The sequence below is a fragment of the Macrobrachium nipponense genome, chromosome 45, assembly GCF_015104395.2.
Source record: "Macrobrachium nipponense isolate FS-2020 chromosome 45, ASM1510439v2, whole genome shotgun sequence".
Taxonomy (NCBI): Eukaryota; Metazoa; Arthropoda; class Malacostraca; order Decapoda; family Palaemonidae; genus Macrobrachium; species Macrobrachium nipponense.
This window is the reverse complement of record NC_061105.1, coordinates 36,150,644-36,171,131: the sequence shown is the minus strand read 5'-3', so window position 1 is coordinate 36,171,131 and position 20,488 is coordinate 36,150,644. Positions and strand designations below refer to the sequence as shown.

Below are 20,488 nucleotides of genomic sequence, written 5' to 3'. Positions count from 1 at the left end.
ACCGATGACACAAGAATAAGCAGAGAAATTACTTTTGATGAAGATAGGAACTCGCTACAAAGAGACCTGACAAAGTATATGAATCGGCAGAGGTAAATAGGATGGTATTTAACTGATAAATTTGAATCAATAAATTATGGAGATAAAGAAGGAAAGATATAGTACGCATATAGGGGACCTAATAACGAGACAATCACTAAGGAAGCAGTTAAAGACCTTGGTGTGATGTTGAATAGGAACATGTTATGCAATGATCAAATAGCAATTCTATTGGCAAAGCAAAAGTGGGAATGCTGTTACGGCACTTCAAAACAAGAAAAGCTGAACACACGATTATGCTTTATAAAACGTACGTACATAGTCCACTTGAATATTACAATGATATGGTACCCACACTACCAAAAGAATATTGCACAAATAGAGAGTGTACAAAGGTCCTTTACAGTTAGAATAGAAGAAGTTAGGGATCTTGACTACTGGGAGACTACAATTATTAAAATTATATAGTCTAGAAAGGAGAAGAGAACGCTACATGATAATACAGGCATGAAAACAGATAGAAGGAATTGCCAAAAACATCATGGAGCTAAAAATATCAGAAAGAGCAAGCAGAGGTAGATTAATAGTGCCCAAAACTATACCAGCAAAACTAAGGAAAGCACACAGGAAATTAATCCACTAAGCACCAGCATCGACAATGCAGCGTCTATTCAATGCGTTGCCAGCTCATCTGACGAATATATCAGGAGCGAGCGTAGATGTGTTCAAGAATAAGCTTGACAAATATCTAAGCTGCATCCAAGACCATCCAAGATTGGAAGATGCAAAATATACCAGAAAATGCATTAGCAATTCTCTGGTAGTGCCTCACAGTGAGGGACCTGAGGCAACCCGAACAAGATTTAGGTTGGGAAGGTTCTCCTCTCTCTCTCTCTCTCTCTCCTTCTCTCTCAATCTCTCTCTTCTCCTCTCATCCCGTCTCCTCCTCCTCTCTTCCTCTCTCTCTCTCTCTCTCTCTCTCTCTCTCTCTCTCTCTCTCTCTCTCTCTCTCTCTCATTAAATCTGACATTAAAAATGTGTAGAACTACCAGGCAGATTATGCAAATGAAATTCCACGTTTTCATTAAAGTGTTAATACATATTAGGGCAAAATATCTGGCCGTGATACTGTCTAAGGCATAGTCAACAAAGCTACGGCACCGTAAGGGGGATCGTGACGCCCGTAGACTTTTGAATTTTGGTTAGAAGCAAATTTCGCTTAGCGTCAGGCCCCCAGGAATGGAACCCCTACCGTTAACCAGGGGCTGCCTGTATTAAGAACCCCAATAAAATGCTTAAAACTGCCTATTTTGTTAGTTAAACCTCAAGAAAAACCCAATAAAATGGTTATATCTGGTTTATATATCACAAAAAGTGCATTTTATGATGAAATTGTTAGGAAAATACAGTAATTTGTAGATATTTCTCATAGAAAAATACCACAAAAAGGCCCGTAGAGGAACCCTTGAATACTTGAATCCGCAAATCCGGAGTCCATGAAAACGGGGGTTGACTGTAATGGCTATATGAAAGAAAAAGAGAAAATAAATAACAGAGGAGGCCCCTTATTTGCGTTCTCAGCATTCCCGGACTCACACATTCGCAGATTTCTCTGTGGACCATATCTACCCATTATTAGTGGGAAACTCGCATATTTGCAGTATTTTTCTAATGGAAATAAACTCAAATTCCTGTGGTTTTTTTTATCAATTTTGTCATAAAATTTACTTTTTGTGATAAAACTATTAAAAAAACAGGTATAAACATTTTTAGTGGGGTTTTTCTTGAGTTGTAACTAACAAAATAGGCATTTTTAAATGGGTTCCAACTAATCGCGGGGGATCTGGTACACATCCCCCGCAAATATGGGGGGAACACTGTATTCAGCAAATTATGACAGCAACAACTAAATATAAAACAGAATGTTACAATTAACATCTCAAAAAACAAATCCAAACACACATACTACATAGTACATGTTTCTGGCTAACACCTAAAATTTACAAGCATTAGGAGCAGGAATCCCTCTGATATATGCTTCACATTGCAAAATTTTCCTTACCTGTGAATTCTTGCCAAAGGAAAGACCAGACAGAGCTTCTGGTGAAATTCAGAAAATTCGCGGTATGATCGGAACAGGTACGATGGCTCTCGCTGCCCTTCCCTCTCAACTTGCAAAATGTAAACATAATACTTGTTGGGGTTGTATCTCTTCTGATAGCTGTACAGCCTCACAAGTGATATTTTTCCATCTTGAGCTTCACTAAATGAGGGAATCCCAATAATATACATTAAACAATGTAGTCTAATACTCGAGAATTATTAATAAACATATACCACACATTCATGAAAAATTTCTTACTATCATTACTAAAATAATAAAGAGAAAGTCTTTGAATACACTTACACTAAAAGTTTAGGTAAAATCACAGAATATAAATTAAATATACTTTAAATCGTCCAAAAATCAATTCTATGCAGATAATAATATTAACTACAGTATTACAATAGGTTACCCAAAATTCATGGAACATATTTAACCAACAGTGCTATCACCTATATACGTTTACCCTAATCTGATTTGACTCAATATAACAAGCTACCTAGGCCCTAAATGACAATATCTAAACTGTGCATGTAACTACAAACATGTGTACTTTGAATACACACATCTACCAGGACACTTACGTGTAAGTACGAGGGATGAAGGACAAGAGCAGATCATCATTGTGGTCCCCAGAAAATCTGAGCTGTGCTAAATTGTGTATGAAGAAGTTGACCTGAATGATAGAATAAAATCCTTAACGACCAAATAAATAAATAAAAAAAAACTGCAGTACAGTTCTAATTATTAGAAGAAACAGCTTTAATGTTGCAGAGAAAATAGTAAAAACCAAAAAATTAAATTTTTATAAAATAAAGTAAAATTTTATATATACTTACCAAGTAATTACATACTAGTTATAGTTTCCACTTGAACGGTATCTTAGATTCAAATTTTTGCGGGAAGCACTTCAATATATGTACTAGATTGTGTAGGTGACGGCCCGTCCCACCAACAGAATATTGGAACGACCTACAAGACAATCCACATTCGTTTCATGCCTTGTGCCCATCAGAGGGGAGGAAGGTAACCTCTGATTCTGTAATTACTTGGTAAGTATAAAGTGGACCCCCCATATTCACGTTTTCTGGATTCAAGGATTCACACATTCACGGATTTATCTCGGGAACATTTCCGTCATTATTTGTGGAAAATTCGCCTGTTCCGGTATTTTTCTATGAGAAATATCCACAAATTCCTGGTTTTTTTTTATCAATTTCACCATAAAATGCACTTTGTGATAAACTATTAAAATAACCAGGTATAAACATTTTTAGTGGGTTTTTCTTGAGTTTTAACTAACAAAATAGGAGGTTTTAAGCATTTTTATAGGGGTTCCAACTATTTGCAGGTTTTAACTATTCACGGGGGGTCTGGTATGCATTCCCCACGAATACGGGGGGACCATTGTATATGAAACTATTTTATTATAAAAATATCATTATTATAAGAGTAACTTGCCAAGTAATTACATAGCTGAATCCCACAATGACAGGAGGTGGGATACACAGACATAGTATTCTACTCCAAAACATTAATTCAAGTAACAAATTTGAAATTGAAAAGTTGCTAGCACTGAATACAATGCTTGCCATTCCTTATCAGTTAAGAGAGCCTGCAGTATAAAACTGCACCTGGTTGTCGATCACCTTAAGGGGGCCGGCCGGAACTTCTATATATGGAGGTATAGGGCGAAAAATGGAAAGTCATAAAAAAATTCATGGAGCTTCATATGGCAATTGAGAATACGTATACGAAATATTTCATCAAAATTCCTCTTACTTTCGTAGTTACAGGGTAATTAGTTACTGTAACTCAATAAGCCTAAAACATTGATCCGTACAAGAAAATGCAATATTTCTTCTATTATTGTAAATTTTGATAATTATTGTCAAAGAAATTGGGAGAAATGGCATCTGTACACATTCCCCGAGTCGAGAAGGAGACTTCAGGCTCAAAGCCTCAAGCTACCAAGTCCACTCCAGTCCTGACTTAGTGCGATCACAGACGTTAAGTAGTCAACACGTTCCATTTCACGTCTGACATTCGCCTGCTTTCAAGTATGTTTATGTATGTTTCGGCAAGAATTTCATCATGCCAATGAGGAAAAGACAAGGGAAACATCTCGCTAACATACAGACGAAGAAAAATCGCTCAGGTATTATTACAGAATATCATAATATATGCGTAGTTAGTGAAGAGAGAGGGGAGGGTTGCTTAGTAACGCCCCCGTCTTGCTTGACAGCACACGTCACACTGTGCCTAAGGCTACGATCTTTGAGCAAAGAGATCTTCATTTATGATAAATAACAAAGTTTTGATTTTTTAATACCCAAAATGGAATATGAAATTCATAATAATCATGATTTATTAAATTGTCTTTGTAAAAAAAGTGTACGCCTTCGAGTTTCACCTCTTGACATTCTCTTGCAATTACGTTTGTTTATCTTTGTTTCGAGCAAGAATTTCATCATGCCAAAGAGGAAAATACAAGGAAAACATCTCGCTAACACACAGAAGAAGAAAATTCGCTGTAATAAGCAGAGTTAGTGAAGGGGAGAGAGAGAATTGCGTAGGAAGGAGTGCCCCATCTTGCCTCAAGCAGTGCCCCAGGCTGCGATATATGAGCAAAGGGATCATCATTTATGATTAAATTATGATAAATAAAATAGTTTTGGTTTATTAATACACAAAAAACAAATATACATTCATAATAATCATTATTTATTAATATTGTCTTTATAGAAATACGAAGGAAAACTTTGAACGCCCGTATCTCAAAACTATACTTATTGACCTTCAAAATCTATCTTCTCACTTAGTTTTAAAGCTATAACATTGGAATTTGGTATATAACTCAGAAAGACATTATAGAACAATCAAATAGAGACCTTTTTTCCAATTTTTGTTTCGTATTTTTTCTATAAATTTTTTTCTCCAGATTTATAGGGTTTATTTTTTGACCATATTGAAAAATTCATATCTAGCAAAAAAATGACTTTTAGAAAAAAAACTCTCCATTCGATTGGAGGTCTACATCAGGTCTATATATGGTAGTAATCCCAGGTCTTAATATTAAATATCAAGGGAGGAGATAGAATTTGAAAAATGGTTATTTTCGGGATAAATCGCCCTGGCGTCACAAAACCGAAGGTCAGAGGCGAAAATCATATGCGGTTTGGAGATGTCCCAAGTCACCTTATTAAGTGGTATGAATATCAAAGTCCTGTCCTTAAAAAAGGGCATTAGCCGGCCGGCCCCCTTAACCTGTTGTGGCGTGGCGGTAAAGCCAAAGGTTGCCTCTACTTAAGTAGGAGCTTTTTAGTGAAGGAGTGCTCTGATGGCTACCAAAGCATCAGGGGAAGTTATACAGCTAAGAGGAGGTCCAATAGCTAGCAAAACTTTAAAAGGTAACCTTGCCCTAGGTGCAGTACCAACATAAAAACCACCAGAAACATTCCCACCTGCACTGAAATAACACCACAACCCATCCACTGAACAGTGGTGGGTGCTCGAAGTACTTAGTACCTCCTGTCTCCTAAAAACTATACCTAGCTAGAAGATGAAGAGATCATAGGAGAAAATCCCATGCTTCCTCCTGCTATACCATGCCAGTCACTATATCCTCTGATACTGAAGAATTTTAAACACTGTTTAGCTGGCACCAGTCTGGAGTTGGCGCCAGGCGAGCTCGCGGATGGATATAAATATCACTGGTGCTGGACTGTAGCCCAGTAGTACCAGGGGAGCCCAAAGCTCTGGGCACTAGGAGCTGTATAGCTGGGGCCAGACTCGTTGCTGGCGCCAGGCAAGCTAGCAGCTTAAGGTTCTGGAAGCTCTATAGCTAGCGATAGACAGTACCTGGTGCCAGTCTGGAGATGGCGCAAGGCAAGTTGTAGTAACTCGTGGACAGGTATAAATATTGCTGGTGCTAGCTTGTAGCTGGCGCCAGGCGAGCCCAAAGCTCTGGGCACTGGGAGCTCTTTAACTCGGAGCCAAGATAGCTAGTAGCTCGAGGTTCTGGAAGCTCTATAGCTGATGCTAGTGGAGCTGGGCGCCAGTGGAGCACATACTAGCTCAGTTTTCACTTCTTATACTAGTGAGACAAAAAAACAAATTATACTTCCAGTGGGACGAAGCAGAATGGAAGGGGCACATGTGCCTGAAAGCTACAGCGGTAGAGGCTGCTCTGATGTTCTTAACTTTAACTTAAAGAAGGCAAAGTTGTTTTCCTGAATCTGAGCGTGTTTCAGAAATAAAATCTCTTTAGAAAGATGGACAATGCGATCTTAGTCAGGTGGAGAGGGGGTTCTTGAACGACCATCAAAGGATAAGAAGACCCTCTTAATTATCAAGTCCTGCTCAGAAAAATATCTGAAAAATAAATCTCCAATTGGACAGAGGGCTCATTCTTTTTCCCTGAGTTGGTGAGCGCTCCTGGATGCTTGGAGCATGCACTGGCACCGGGGTGTAACTGGCATCAAGCGAGCTGGACACAGCTTCTAGCCAAGAATGTCTGTTAAGCTCCAAGGGAGAAAGAACGGATCCAGGTCTTGGATGGATCCTCATTCTTGGTTAAAACAAAAGAAAACGAGGAAACCGTATCTCTTGCTTCCTAGCTGGCCTTGTAAAAGGACTTGAGAGGTCATTGAGAAAATGAAAGAGCCAGGTCTCTGTGTTTAACCAGAGATAAGCACAGATCGGTGCCGCTTCAAGGATAACAAAATCTTCTCAGAAATGAAGAGGTAGTCTGCAGCAAGTTCAGTGATGTCCTAAAAAGTGACGTCGAGCCCGATCCACAAGCTTTTTGAAGATGATCACTAAGTCGGGTAGACGGAGGAAGGTGGTGACTTCTGAATCTTTTAAAGGGGCCGGCCGGCTAATGCCATTCTTTAAGGACAGGACTTTGATATTCATACCACTTAATAAGGTGACTTGGGACATCTCCAAACCGCATATGATTTTCGCCTCTGACCTTCAGTTTTGTGACGCCAGGGCGATTTATCCCGAAAATAACCATTTTTCAAATTCTATCTCCTCCCTTGATATTTAATAATAAGACCTGGGATTACTACCATATACAAACCTGATGTAGACCTCCAATCAAATGAGGAGTTTTTTTTCTGAAAGTCATTTTTTTGCTAGATATGAATTTTTCATTATGGTAAAAAAATAAACCCTATAAATTAGGAAAAAAAAAAAAAAAAAAAAAAAAAAAAAAAGACGAAACAAAAATTGGAAAAAAGGCCTTCATTTGATTGTTATATAACGTCTTTCTGAGTTATATACCAAATTCCAATGTTATAGCTTTAAAACTAAGTGAGAAGATAGTTTTTCTTTGTATTTTTATAACGACAATGTTAATAAATAATGATTATTATGAATGTACAGTAGTACCTCGAGATACATAAGGCTCAACTTACGAAAAATCCAAGTTACGAAAGCCAATGCGAAAAATTTTACTGCTCTACTTACGAAAAGTTTTCAAGATACGAAAGGTTGTTGCTGTAAAGTCCCGAGATTCGCCTGGACCACCGAGAACAATTTTAAAACTCCTGCGCCGCCAACTGAGTAAACTCGCCACCATCCTCCCACTCTCCCATTGGTTCCTGATGCTAGTCACCCCATAAGGTCCTGCTCTCCTATTGGTCAGCATCTACCCCTTGTGCTTTAAGTGTTCTATTGGTAAAAGGTTGCTGTAAATTGAAAAACTTATTCATGCAATACATTTAATAAAGAAAACATTAGGTAAAGATAGAATAAAGAATAGAAATGAATGGTTATTATACTGTTTGGTAGTTTCAGTAGTTGAAGAGAGATAATGAAAATTTATGGCTTACTGTGTAAAAGTGATTGCTTGGCGATCGTTCGATACTCGTAAGTGCTGGATGTAAACAGACGTTTGGAAGCTTTTTTTTTGTTTGTTTATTATAGTTAATGGTTACTTAATAATTATTTGAAATGAGTACTTGCAATACATTTAATAAAAAAAATTGTGAATTAGATATCATAAAATATAAAATAAATCAGACTGCCAACAAATACGTATTTTTTAGAATTCTTCTTCTGTTTTATTATTACGTTACGTATGCGCATATTTCATTATAGCTGTCGTTAACTCTGTATCTTCATTAGGTAAAGATAGAATAAAGAATAGAAATGAATGGTTATTATACTGTTTGGTGGTTTCATTAGTTGAAGAGAGTTACTAATGACAATTTATGGCTTACTGTGTGCTAGGAAAAATGATTGCTTGGAGCTCGTTCGATACTCTAAGACGGGTAAGAGCTGGATGTAAACAATCGACCGGAAGGTTTGTTTTTCGTTTGTTTGTGTATTATAGTTAATGATTAATTAATAATTATTTGAAATGAGTACATACTGATTATTTATACATTTTATTGGCATATTCTAAGCTTTTAACTCTTAGGTTTAGATGTCAGAATCATAGACTAGGCTACAGTAGCAACCGCTAACATAGGCTAGGCTTATTGCTAAGGGACATATGCTAAAGTCCTAATATATGCAGTAAAAATGGGGTTGAACATTACATGCAGCTGAATATTATTCAAGTATGTACAGTATTTTGCCTTTTTGGAGTCATATTTCTTCTGTCGTAACCCTAGAACATGTGTTTTAGGCTTGGGGTGTTTTTGGAGGGCTTGGAACGGATTAGCCATTTTACATGTAAAATGTGTTCCAAGTTACGAAAAACTCATAATACGAAGGCCGTCTCGGAACGGATTAATTTCGTATCTCGAGGTACCACTGTATATTTCTTTTTTGTGTATTAATAAACCAAAACTATTTTATTTATCATAATTTAATCATAAATGATGATCCTTTGCTCATATATCGTAGCTTGGGGCACTGCGTCAGGCAAGACGGGGCACTCCTTCCTACGCAACTCTCTCTCTCTCTCCTTCACTAACTCGGCTTATTACAGCAAATTTTCTTCTTCTGTATGTTACCTAGATGTTTTCCTAGTATTTTCTGTTTTGGCATGATGAAATTCTTGCCGAAACAAAAATAAACAAACGTAAATGCAAGAGAATGTCATGAGGTGAAATTCGAAGTTGTACTCTCTTTTTACAAAGACAAAGTTAATAAATCATGATTAATATGAATTTCATCTTCCTTTTTGGGTATTAATAAACCAAAACTATGTTATTTATCATAAATTAAGATCCCTTTGCTCAAAGATCTTAGTCTGGAGGACAGTGTGACGTGTGCTTCAGGCAAGACGGGGGCGTTTACTTACTACGCAACCCTCCCTCTCTCTTCACTAACTACGCTAATATCGCACATCATATGATATTCTGTAATCATATTAGAGCGAATTTTCTTCGTCTTTATGTTAGCGAGAAGTTTTCCTTGTCTTTTCCTCATTGGCATGATGAAATTCCTGCCAAAACATAGATAAACATATGTAAAAGCAAGTGAATGTCACAGGTAAAACTCGACGTGCAGACTACTTGAAGTCTGTGCTCGCACCGAGTTACTGATCAACTAGACTCCCCTCTGCGACCCACGGAATCTCTACAGATGCCATTTCTCACAATTTCTTTGACAATAATTATCAAAATTTACGATAACAGAAGAAATATTGCATTTTCTTGTACGGACGAATGTTTTAGGCTTATTGAGTTATGTTTACTAATTACCCTGTAACTACGAAAGTAAGAAGAATTTTGACGAAATATTTCGTATACGTATTCTCAATTGCCATATGAAGCTCCATGAATTTTTTCATGACTTTGCATTTTTCACCCTATACCCCATTATATAGGGGTTCCGGCCGGCCCCCTTAATAGCCTCTGCAACATGTCTTGAAGTAGAGGTGTTAAGACTGAGGTCTTACCCAAATCGACTAGAACTAGGCTCAGCAGCAGAAGGGGTTCCCTTGCACAATTCATATCGGACATCTACCACTGAAGTCCGACTAAAAAGACCTGGGCTAAGAAACAAGACAGAGGTGTCCGACTGTGTTCTCTGTCCCGGTGAAGGTTACTGTCACAAGCCTTCGAGCTAATTTCTTGAAGGTAATGAAGAAGCCAGTTGACATGTAAAGACTGAAGTTATGCCCAGACAAAAGGGAAAGACAAATGCAGGAAGACCTAGGAATTGGGAGAGGGCCTGAAGTGTTACGTAGAGGCTGAAGCACAGACTCCAGATTGGGGAGCCATGTCCCGAAAGACGGAACTGGAAACTCACTGGAGTTCGGACAGGGATCTGGAGGAAAGCTCCCTGCATATTCAAGCTCCTATCCATAATTCTTCTAGTATTTTCTCATCAGTACCACAGCTCCTGCAGAGTAGGAGTATTTTCTCATCAGTACCACAGCTCCTGCAGAGTAGGAGTATTTTCTCATCAGTACCACAGCTCCTGCAGAGTAGGAGTATTTTCTCATCAGTACCACAGCTCCTGCAGAGTAGGAGTATTTTCTCATCAGTACCACAGCTCCTGCAGAGTAGGAGTATTTTCTCATCAGTACCACAGCTCCTGCAGAGTAGGAGTATTTTCTCATCAGTACCACAGCTCCTGCAGAGTAGGAGTATTTTCTCATCAGTACCACAGCTCCTGCAGAGTAGGAGTATTTTCTCATCAGTACCATAGCTCCTGCACAATAGGAGTGTTCTTTTTCAAAATTTGCCTTCTCATATAATCTTCACTTCAGGCAGTATTTTGAAGTATAGTCTTGGTGCACAATGTACAAATGCTCTCTTGCCTGACTTACAATTCGTTCTAGGTTCAAATTTCCTAGGACTAACCACTTACAAAGAACCAGTAGTACTGGCTACTAAGACCTATGAAAAGGACACTGTGGCACTTCTCCAGTCTTGGGTTTAAAGATGCTACATGAAAAGGACAATAAGTGGCATTTCTCCAGCGTGGGATTTAAAGATGCATGAAAAGGACATTTTGTGGCATTTATCTAGTGTGGGGGTTTAAAGATACATACCTGAGTAAACCAGGACTTCAGAGACTCTTGAATCATACGGGAAAACATGGCTCCAGCTTCAGCATTTGTCTTGTCTTGTAACAGCGACCGCTCAACATACGTTACTGCTTCCAAAGTCACTCCAGGTATACCAGAGGATGCCATCTGCCAAAAAATTAGTAACTCAATAAAACATAAAACAGCCACTTCCAGGCACAACAACTGATAAGATGAGGGTATCACCACAGCAGGTACTATAACATTTTTACAATGTCTTGCATATTCCATTTCACAGCTAACACTGAAGTTTTATTTACAGTACAATATGGTCAAATCTGACAGGCTGAGAGACTACTTATGCTACACCAAGTGAAATATGACTGGAATTAAGGATAGCTAACTATTCTCACACAGTCTAATGCTTCAATATTCAATAATATGCACATAGGGTGAAAGTTCTTGTGTGTATATTAGAATTTCATTACACTTCATCTCATCCTTTGCTTGGCAAAACAAGAAGCCCATCAACTTCAGGGAAGAAATGATCTAATTTAACATGGAATCATTAAACCCAACTAAGGGCTGTGGCTCAGAGCTTACTATGCCAAAAATTAATACAAAAATTACCTCTAAAACATAGCTCTATATCAAGAAAAGTGGGCCACACTCAAATCAGTAATTTGGCACAGACTCAACAGTAACTCCATGTTTACATCAGATGGTTCTCACCTATAGTCCAAAAGAAAAAGTGACCATTTTGGCTAATGCTTTTGACAATACCCAAAGTAATGGGGACCCACTATGCTTGATATTAGTAAAGACTGTTGTTTGCTTAGCTTCTAGAATTGGTAAATGTGACTCCATTAGCTCAATCTTGGGAGTGGTTGCTCCAGTACTGCTGATTACCATTCAATACCAGTAACTCCCATACTATCTAAAGTTTTGAAAGTGTGCTGCAAAAACATTTACATGCCTTTAAAATGTCTTTAAAGGCTTTTGTAAGGCCCCAAGTACATGTGATTCACTCCTTTCAGGTTTCAACGTTATACGCAAATTCTATATTCTGGTTATCAAGGTCATATGATTGGTCTTGATTTGTGTTGCTGCTGGCAGGGTTATTCATGATGCTCTGGTTTTCCAAACTGATGGATGGGAGTTGGAGGAGTATCTCTTAATATAATAATTTATTTTTTAACTAAAAGATGGCTGAGACTTGTTATTGAGTACTACAATGATTCATCATCATGATCTCCATGTTGTGCAATGAAATGGACCACTGTGAAATTCTGCCACTCATTCTTTCCTTCATCATTATCTTTATGTACGTATACATATATGGAACTACCATCATTTCTTTCACAGCCTTTCTCAGCCTATCATGATAACCTATGCCTATTCATCTTCTCAAGGCTTTATTCTTAAGATAATAAATCTTTTATGGTCATATGATTCATGTCTGCTAAGCCATATAGATCAAAGCACACTTTTGCATAATATTAATGGCTTAAAATAGGTACATTGAACCACGGGCAGGCCAAAAAATATTTAAAAATTCACTATACTACATATTCGAATTCAAAGAAAACCTGTCATGGATATCACTATTGCTAAATATTTGCAAGACATTCTCATTCATCATCTCTTCATAGAGTATTAGATCAATTCTATGCAAACATTCCTATTTCTAAGCATAAACTGTCATCATTTATGCATAAACTGTCCTCACTTGTATCATTACGTACTCCAATCTAAAACTTTTTCTTTCATCATAAAAGTGCTTTTTTTTTTACAACATGTTTTTCCACTTAAGTGCTGAAAAGAAAAACTTCTGAGTAGAGGACACCCAGACAGATAAAAGTACATTCAAAGTATTTTTCATGAACCTGTTTACATACAATAAGAATATAAATATTAACTTTCTCATTTTTGTGTCCTACTGAGGTCTGAAGGATGCTCCAATGGCTATAACATGCCTATTTGTAAAAGGTTATATGATCATAAATAAAACTACAGTGTCTCAATGTTGAAATGAATTATAGAAAGTCATGTCTTGTATATAAAAACTTACCAATGCAAACAAATACAAAAGAAGCTGGCCATTGCGTCTTATAATGTTGAAGGCTCTGCAACAGAGATCCACAAACCCTTGAAATTTGTCCGATGGCTTCTCTCCACCGTTAATTACATAAGCCATGTCAGATGTCAGTACGAATGGTGCACGGTCTCTCTTAAAGTTACCAAACTTCTGTGCATCGCCAAGGAACTTGCCAAAGTCGATATGGAATAGGTGACCCGAAGTCTTGAGCATGATGTTGTCATTGTGCCGATCACAGATTCCTAAAATGTAGGTTGCAACACAGTATGCTGCACAAGAGGCTGTGGAGAAAATTCCATTTATTAAAAAAACTAAAAGACAAGGAAGCCTACATGCAACGAACCATTCCAATTACAAAAATTCAGGACAGTCCAAACCACCTACCCTGTCACAAATACCCAGTGAATTGTAAAAATGTTGCTAAAGCTAAGTCTTCAGTACCCATGACATATAAACGAATAATGAAAGCGACTGACTTAAATCCTCATGCTATTATCATGACAACTAATATTTTCACACACTGCTTAAGCATCTAATACTGTAAAATATTAAGCTTGAAACTAAATTGGCTAACTTGCTATTCCAAGAAAAAATAAATGAAAAGACTTACCTGTAAAGTTCTTAACAGCTCTCTGATATTCTAGCTGCGAGGGATTCTGTTTTGCTAACCATTCAGCAATTGGGCGATCTTGGAATGACCCCGTTACACCATACTCAGTTTGGATCTTCCGAAGAGTTTCTGCATCTTTGACAAGCTCGATTATACCTGAAAGCAACCCAATTACTGATCTTAAAAGAATACAGTAAAGTGAAAACCATACGAAATTTTAATGAAAGTAGCGTTAATGAGGATGTAATAAAGTACAGGCAGCCCTCGGTTGCTGACAGGGGTTCTGTTCCTGGGGGCTTGATGGTAACAGAAAAATCATTTCTAACCAAAATTCAAAAGACTAAGGGCACCAAATCCACCTTACTGTGCCCTAGACTGGTTAACGATGCCTAGTGCCACTGCCAAATATTTTGCCCTAATATGTAAGTCTTTAATAAAAATGTGGAATTTCATTTGCCTAATCATTTACTATTATTATGGTCTACATGATAGTTATACAAATTTTTAACATCAGATTCGATGAACTTACGAGAGAGAGAGAGAGAGAGAGAGAGAGAGAGAGAGAGAGAAGAGAGAGAGAGAGAGAGAGAGAGAGAGAGAGAGAGTCACCTTTTTCAAAATACCAACGTTTCCTCCATCTTTTTATTTATCATATCTTCTAGTTAAATAAGTAAAAAAATCAAAAGAGAATGATAAAAGTATCGTTAGTAACTATTATAATCAGTGCTTAAACGCTACAGCCACAAACAACTGAATGAAAACAGTTGTTTTGCTACAACAACCGAACCGAATCTGATAACATTTAGCTTGCATTTCAGCCACTGCACAATAGTAAATAATTACCATAGTTTTGTTACAAAATGACGTTAATTAGGTAGAATAGGACTGATATATTTTTACATTATACATTTATTTGCTAAGGAGAAAATACTGGCAAGGAAATATAGTATACTGCTAAATCTAACCCTTAGTGGATGGGTAAAAAAATCAATATGCAGCTCCTCAGGCCAGGTAAACTTTGAGGTCTGCCAATATACAAAAAAAACATGTCATGGAAAGAGGAAGATATGCAAATGCACATGGTGAAAAAAAATTCTAAACAATTTTCCCTACCTTCCATGAGAAATTGTTAATGACTACTTACAACCCCTTGTGGGGCTTCTTTCGCAAGACATCATAAATTTTACCAACTTATATGTTTTTTCTGATAAATAATTTTATATTATTTTGTAAAATTATAATTACAACTCACACTACATAAAACAGAAAATAAATAAAATCAGTAACAAATACTTAGAGCATTTGCTAAAAAAATATTTACGTAAATTTACTGAGAACGAAGATTCAGTAACTTTTTTTTATTTGTACATTTTTTTCTAATATTTCTTTGCACTTTTCTTTGCAAAATTACATTTACAACTGACATACTATCGTAAAAGACAAGAACTAAAACCAACAGCAGCCATTTTGTATATTTATGAGCAAATTTATAAAAAGATGTCCAATGAGAGAGAGGCAGTAAATTCCCCCTTGAAGTCAAAATCACTACTAAGCTTGCATGAGCTGCCAAGTCTTGATTTCAGCCAGTGTAAAAGTTGCCATTAGTGAATTTACAGGCTATAGAAGTATTGGCACCTCTTTTCCAGCCAATTCTTTCCAAATGAATGGCGCTCAATATTGCCCTACAGGATCAATCCGTTCACCACCCCAAACCTGTTATTACTACTCCTGAGAAGCTAAAGGAGTTAAATTTGGCAAAATAAACTTACTTCCATCAGCTGATTTTTACAAACAAAAACTTGATTGGTTTGTTTGTATTTTATAATACAATTATAATATAAGAATACATACAGTATCATTGGATACAGTGAAGTAAAGGATAACTTTTTAAAAGAACCAAGGAAAAGATGTATATTTGTTATGTTTGTATTTTATGAGGCAGTCTCAACACTTAGGCTAAGCCACCAATAATATGAATAAGTATAAAGAACGAGCGCCGAAAAACAGAAATGCCGGTAACCAATACCAACGGTAATTGGGGAACTGCCTGTAAATAAATTTTGATACACAAATACAAACTAAGGTCTCTTCTATAAAATAGTCTAGCAAAACACTGAGGGTAAGTGACCAGACTGACATGAAAGGTCATTACAAAAGAAGTTCATTTTTATTTATAACAACATCCACAGAGTAAACTAACCTATTTTGTCCCCTGTAGGGACAACACTAAAGGTGACTACTTTCAGATCAAGATCTTCTTTCAACCACAGCTTGTCCATCAACCTTATCATCTGGATGACTAGCATGTCTTGTCGCAGGTCATCGCCTACCTGAAAAATGTAGAACCACGTGCACAAAAACAAGATTAACATACATTTCCATAAGGAGAATTTCAAAATAAATGTCAATCCTAAAAACACACCAGAGTTCTATGTTAATAACAATGTTGATGCATCAAAATTTTAACACCATTTGGATGGTAACCCTTACTGGACGGGTAAATATATCTATATGCTGCTCCTCAGACCGGGTAAACTTTGAGGTCGGCCAATTTATGAATTAAACACATCAATGGAAAGAAGAAGATATGCAAATGTACATGGTGAAAGAAAAAGAATTTAAAAAATTTTCCCTACCTTCCACAAGAAGTTGAAAATGACTATTTACAACCCCTTGCCAACTTATATATGTTTTTCTAATAGAAAAAATAATTTTGTAAAATTATAATTACTGCTCACACAATATCAAAACAGATAAAAAAAATCTTAGCACATTTGTTGAAAAATATTTACGTAAATTTACTGAGAACAAAGATTCAGCAATTATTTTTTTTAACTTTTACACATTTTTCTTATATTTTTTTTCAATTTTCTTTGTAAAATTACATTTACAACCAACATACTATTGTAAAATACAACAAAAACAACAGCAACCCCTCAGTATATTTACGAGCAAATTTACAAAAAGACGTCATGTGAGAGAGAGAAGCAAAATATTCCCCCTTCAATTCGTAAGCACTACTGAAGTCCTGAGACGCCCACACATGTGATCTTAGTCAGTATAAAAGTTGCCATAAGTGAATTTATGGCCTTTAAAAGTATTGGCACCTCTTTCCCACCCAATTCTTTCCAAATTGATGGCGCGTAATATTGTTTAACTACAGGCTCAATCCATCCACCACCCCAAACCTGTTATTACTACTCCTGAGGATCAATCCGTCCATTAAGGGTTAACCCTCTTACGCCGAAGCGGTAAAAAAAAAATTGTCTCCCGTGTGCCGGAGGGGTTTCAGAGTGAGCGCGGAAGCGGAAAAAATATTTTTTTCAAAAAATCACAGCGCGCTTAGTTTTCAAGATTAAGAGTTCATTTTTGGCTCCTATTTTTGTCATTGGCTGAAGTTAATTTGCAACCATCAGAAATGAAAAAAATTATCATTATCATATATAAATAATGCGATATATGATAGCGCAAAAACGAAATTTCATATATAATTGTATTCAAATCGCGCTGTGCGCAAAACGGTTAAAGGTAACAAGTTACTTTTTTTTCATTGTAATGTACACTAAATTGCGATCATTTTGGTATATAACACATTGTAAAACGATAAAAGCAACACAGAGAAAATATTATCACAAAATAATGCATGATTTCGTAACACGCGGACGTAAACAAATATTTTTTTCAAAAATTCACCATAAATCTAAATATTGTCCTAGAGACTTCCAATTTCTTTCAAAATGAAGACAAATGATTGAATATTACTATACTGTAAGAGTATTAGCTTACAATTGCAGTTTTCGACCATATCTGATGAGTTAAATTTGACCGAATGTCGAATTTTTTTTATATATATATTTTTTATATGCAATTATTTCGGAAAAAAGAAAAGCTACAACCTTCAAATATTTTTAGTTTTATTCTACATGAAATTGCGCACATTTTCATATATAAAACTCTATGAAATGCCTAATATGAAACTGAGCAAATATTCCGAGAATGGTACGTACGCATTTCGGAGATTTGTGGCGGAGAATCCGCACGCGGAGGGAAGGAAAGATTTTTTTTTTAAATTCACCATAAATCTAAAATTTTGCTAGAGACTTTGAATTTGTTTCAAGATGAAGGTAAAGGGCTGAATATTACTAGACTAAGAGTTTTAGCTTACAATTGCGTTTTTCGACCATTTCGGTAGAGTCAAAGTTGACCGAACGTGGTTTTTTTTTCTATTTATCGTGATTTATATGCAAATATTTCGAAAATGAGAAAAGCTACAACCTTCAATTATTTTTTGTTGTATTCTACATGAAATTGCGCACATTTTCATATATAAAACTTTATGTAACGGCTAATTTAAAATGGTGCAAACATTACCACAATCGCACGTATGATTTTTTCGGAAGAGTTACCGCGCAGACGTAGAGAAAATGTTATTTTTTTCATAAATTCACCATAAATCGAAATATTGTGCTAGAGACTTCCAATTTGTTGCAAAATGAAGGTAAATGCTTGAATATTACTAGAATATAAGCGTTTTAGCTTACAATTGCGTTTTTCGACCATTTCAGTAGAGTCAAAGTTGACCAAAGGTTGAAATTTTGGCAATTATCGTTATTTATATGAAAATATCTCAAAACTGATAAAAGCTACAACCATGGGTTGTTTTTAGTTGTATTGTGCATGAAATTGCGCACATTTTCACATATGATTGAATATTACTAAAATATAAGAGTTTTAGCTTACAATTGCGTTTTTCGACCATTTCGGTAGTCAAAGTTGACCGAAGGTTGAAATTTTGGCAATTATTGTTATTTATATGAAAATATCTCAAAACTGATAAAAGCTACAATTATGAGTATTTTATTGTTGTATTCTACATAAAAATGCGCACATTTTCATATATAATACTTCATGTAACGGCTAATTTACAATGGTACAAAAATTATTTCAAAGTGACGAAATAATTTCCGAGATGTGTCACAGATACTTTTTAGTGCGGCAAGAAAGAAATTCGCGCTTGCGCGCCTGCGTAACGATTGTAAACAAAACAACACCTTGATCCGTGAACTTCCAGCATCCTCCAAGGCTCATGATTCAAAAGTTTTAGGCTGGTAGGCCTATAAGTATTTTTCCGCGAATTTAAAAAAAAACTTTTGTAAGTCGACGTAAAATACTTCCAGTCGGCACACGGGAGACAAAAAATGTCTACGTAAAATACGTCCAGTTGGCGTAAGATGGTTAAATAACTCCAACAAAAATTTACCACTTCAGTTACAAGGTCTAAATCATAGATCAAGATTTTAATTTTCTAAATAATTTTTGTTTATTTGGGTACTCTAATCAGGGAGAGGTTGTTTTCTACAGTTATAGGAGTTTCCATTAAATACTACACAGGACCCCCACCTATTTGCAGTTCAGGATTCGCGAATTTACGGATTCACTGATTTTTCTGTGGAACATATTCACATTATTCACAGGATTTTTTCATATAGAAATATTCACTAATTACTATTATTTTCATATTTTTGTGACATACATTTTTTATGATAGAGCTATAAAATAGCAAGTTATAAGCATTTTTAGAGGGGTATGAAGTATTCGTGAATCTTAGCTATTCGTGGGGGGGGGGGCAAATCCAGCGTATTATGGTGGTCAACTGTACACAGATAAAAACTATTGATACCGAGTGATGACTCAAAATCTAAGAGGTTTCAAGTAGTTTATTTTCTATCACAACGAATGATATGCATTATGCATTTAGGCCCACCACGAATATAGGATTGCATTTTGATGCAATTTCCCATCATATCTAAATAGCAAAAGTGCAATTAAACAAATCCCATACACAATTCCTGAAGTAGTGTGTTAAGGTACAGTCACCTCTCAATTAACGCGAGGGTTACATTCCTGGAGAGCTTGCGTTAACTAGAAACGAGTTATTTAAACATTTTTCCCATATGAAATAACAGTAATATGGGGGGTTACGTTCCTGGATTTTGGAAATCCATACTTTTTTGCTAAGTACAACTGAATTGGATAACAGCGATATCCATTTGCTTGCATTTCAACCATCATACGATAGTAAACAATTACCGTAGTTTTGTTATAAACGACATTATGTAGAATAGGACTGATATTTATTTAATAACTTTATTTCCTATAGATCAAAGATCAGCAAGGAAATATGCTGTTAAATTTAAACCAAGTTGTAGCTGAAGCTGAAAAGCTGTTCAAGCTGCTAATGACTATTAGTATTTGCATGAACCCTTAAACCAGTTCCATAGAGGTGACACCTCACTAACATCTTGCACATATGGTAGGAGGAAGAGTGGACCTAGGAGATGGGCCATCTTATATATAAAATGGATTTATAAAAAAAAAAAAAAAATTTAATTTTTCCTTAAGAAAATAGATTTCTGCTCATAAGAAAATATATTTCTGCATCATACAGATCCCTCATTTATATCACTGACCATCTCAATGAAATTAAAACAACCAAGCAATGTGTCTTCCTAAGCAATAAATACAGTACTTTACTATTTGGCAAGGGGACAAACACCAACATGGAAAACCTGTCAATTTTGGTACTGATAAGGCCAATGAACTGCCCAAGTACACATTAAGTGTCAATGAGGGACAAATACTTTAGTTAGGCAAAATCATATTCATCTGCTTGGAACTCATGTTCTCAAACTTCATTCA

General features: G+C 36.2%; 1 protein-coding gene across 4 annotated transcripts in view; it reads right to left on the bottom strand.

Moving 5' to 3' along the window:
• The window catches only part of LOC135214478 (phosphatidylinositol 4-phosphate 3-kinase C2 domain-containing subunit beta-like), a 184,644-nt gene that overhangs the window by 3,538 nt on the left and 160,618 nt on the right, over positions 1–20,488 (bottom strand). For all 4 annotated transcript variants that reach the window (XM_064248826.1, XM_064248827.1, XM_064248829.1 and 1 more), the window contains exons 21-26: positions 15,990–16,119; positions 13,790–13,945; positions 13,153–13,460; positions 11,106–11,249; positions 2,728–2,819; positions 2,102–2,302 (exon numbers count right to left, since the gene is read on the bottom strand). In XM_064248826.1, coding sequence (XP_064104896.1) covers positions 2,102–2,302; positions 2,728–2,819; positions 11,106–11,249; positions 13,153–13,460; positions 13,790–13,945; positions 15,990–16,119 — 1,031 coding nt within the window. The remainder of the gene's footprint in view (positions 1–2,101; positions 2,303–2,727; positions 2,820–11,105; positions 11,250–13,152; positions 13,461–13,789; positions 13,946–15,989; positions 16,120–20,488) is intronic.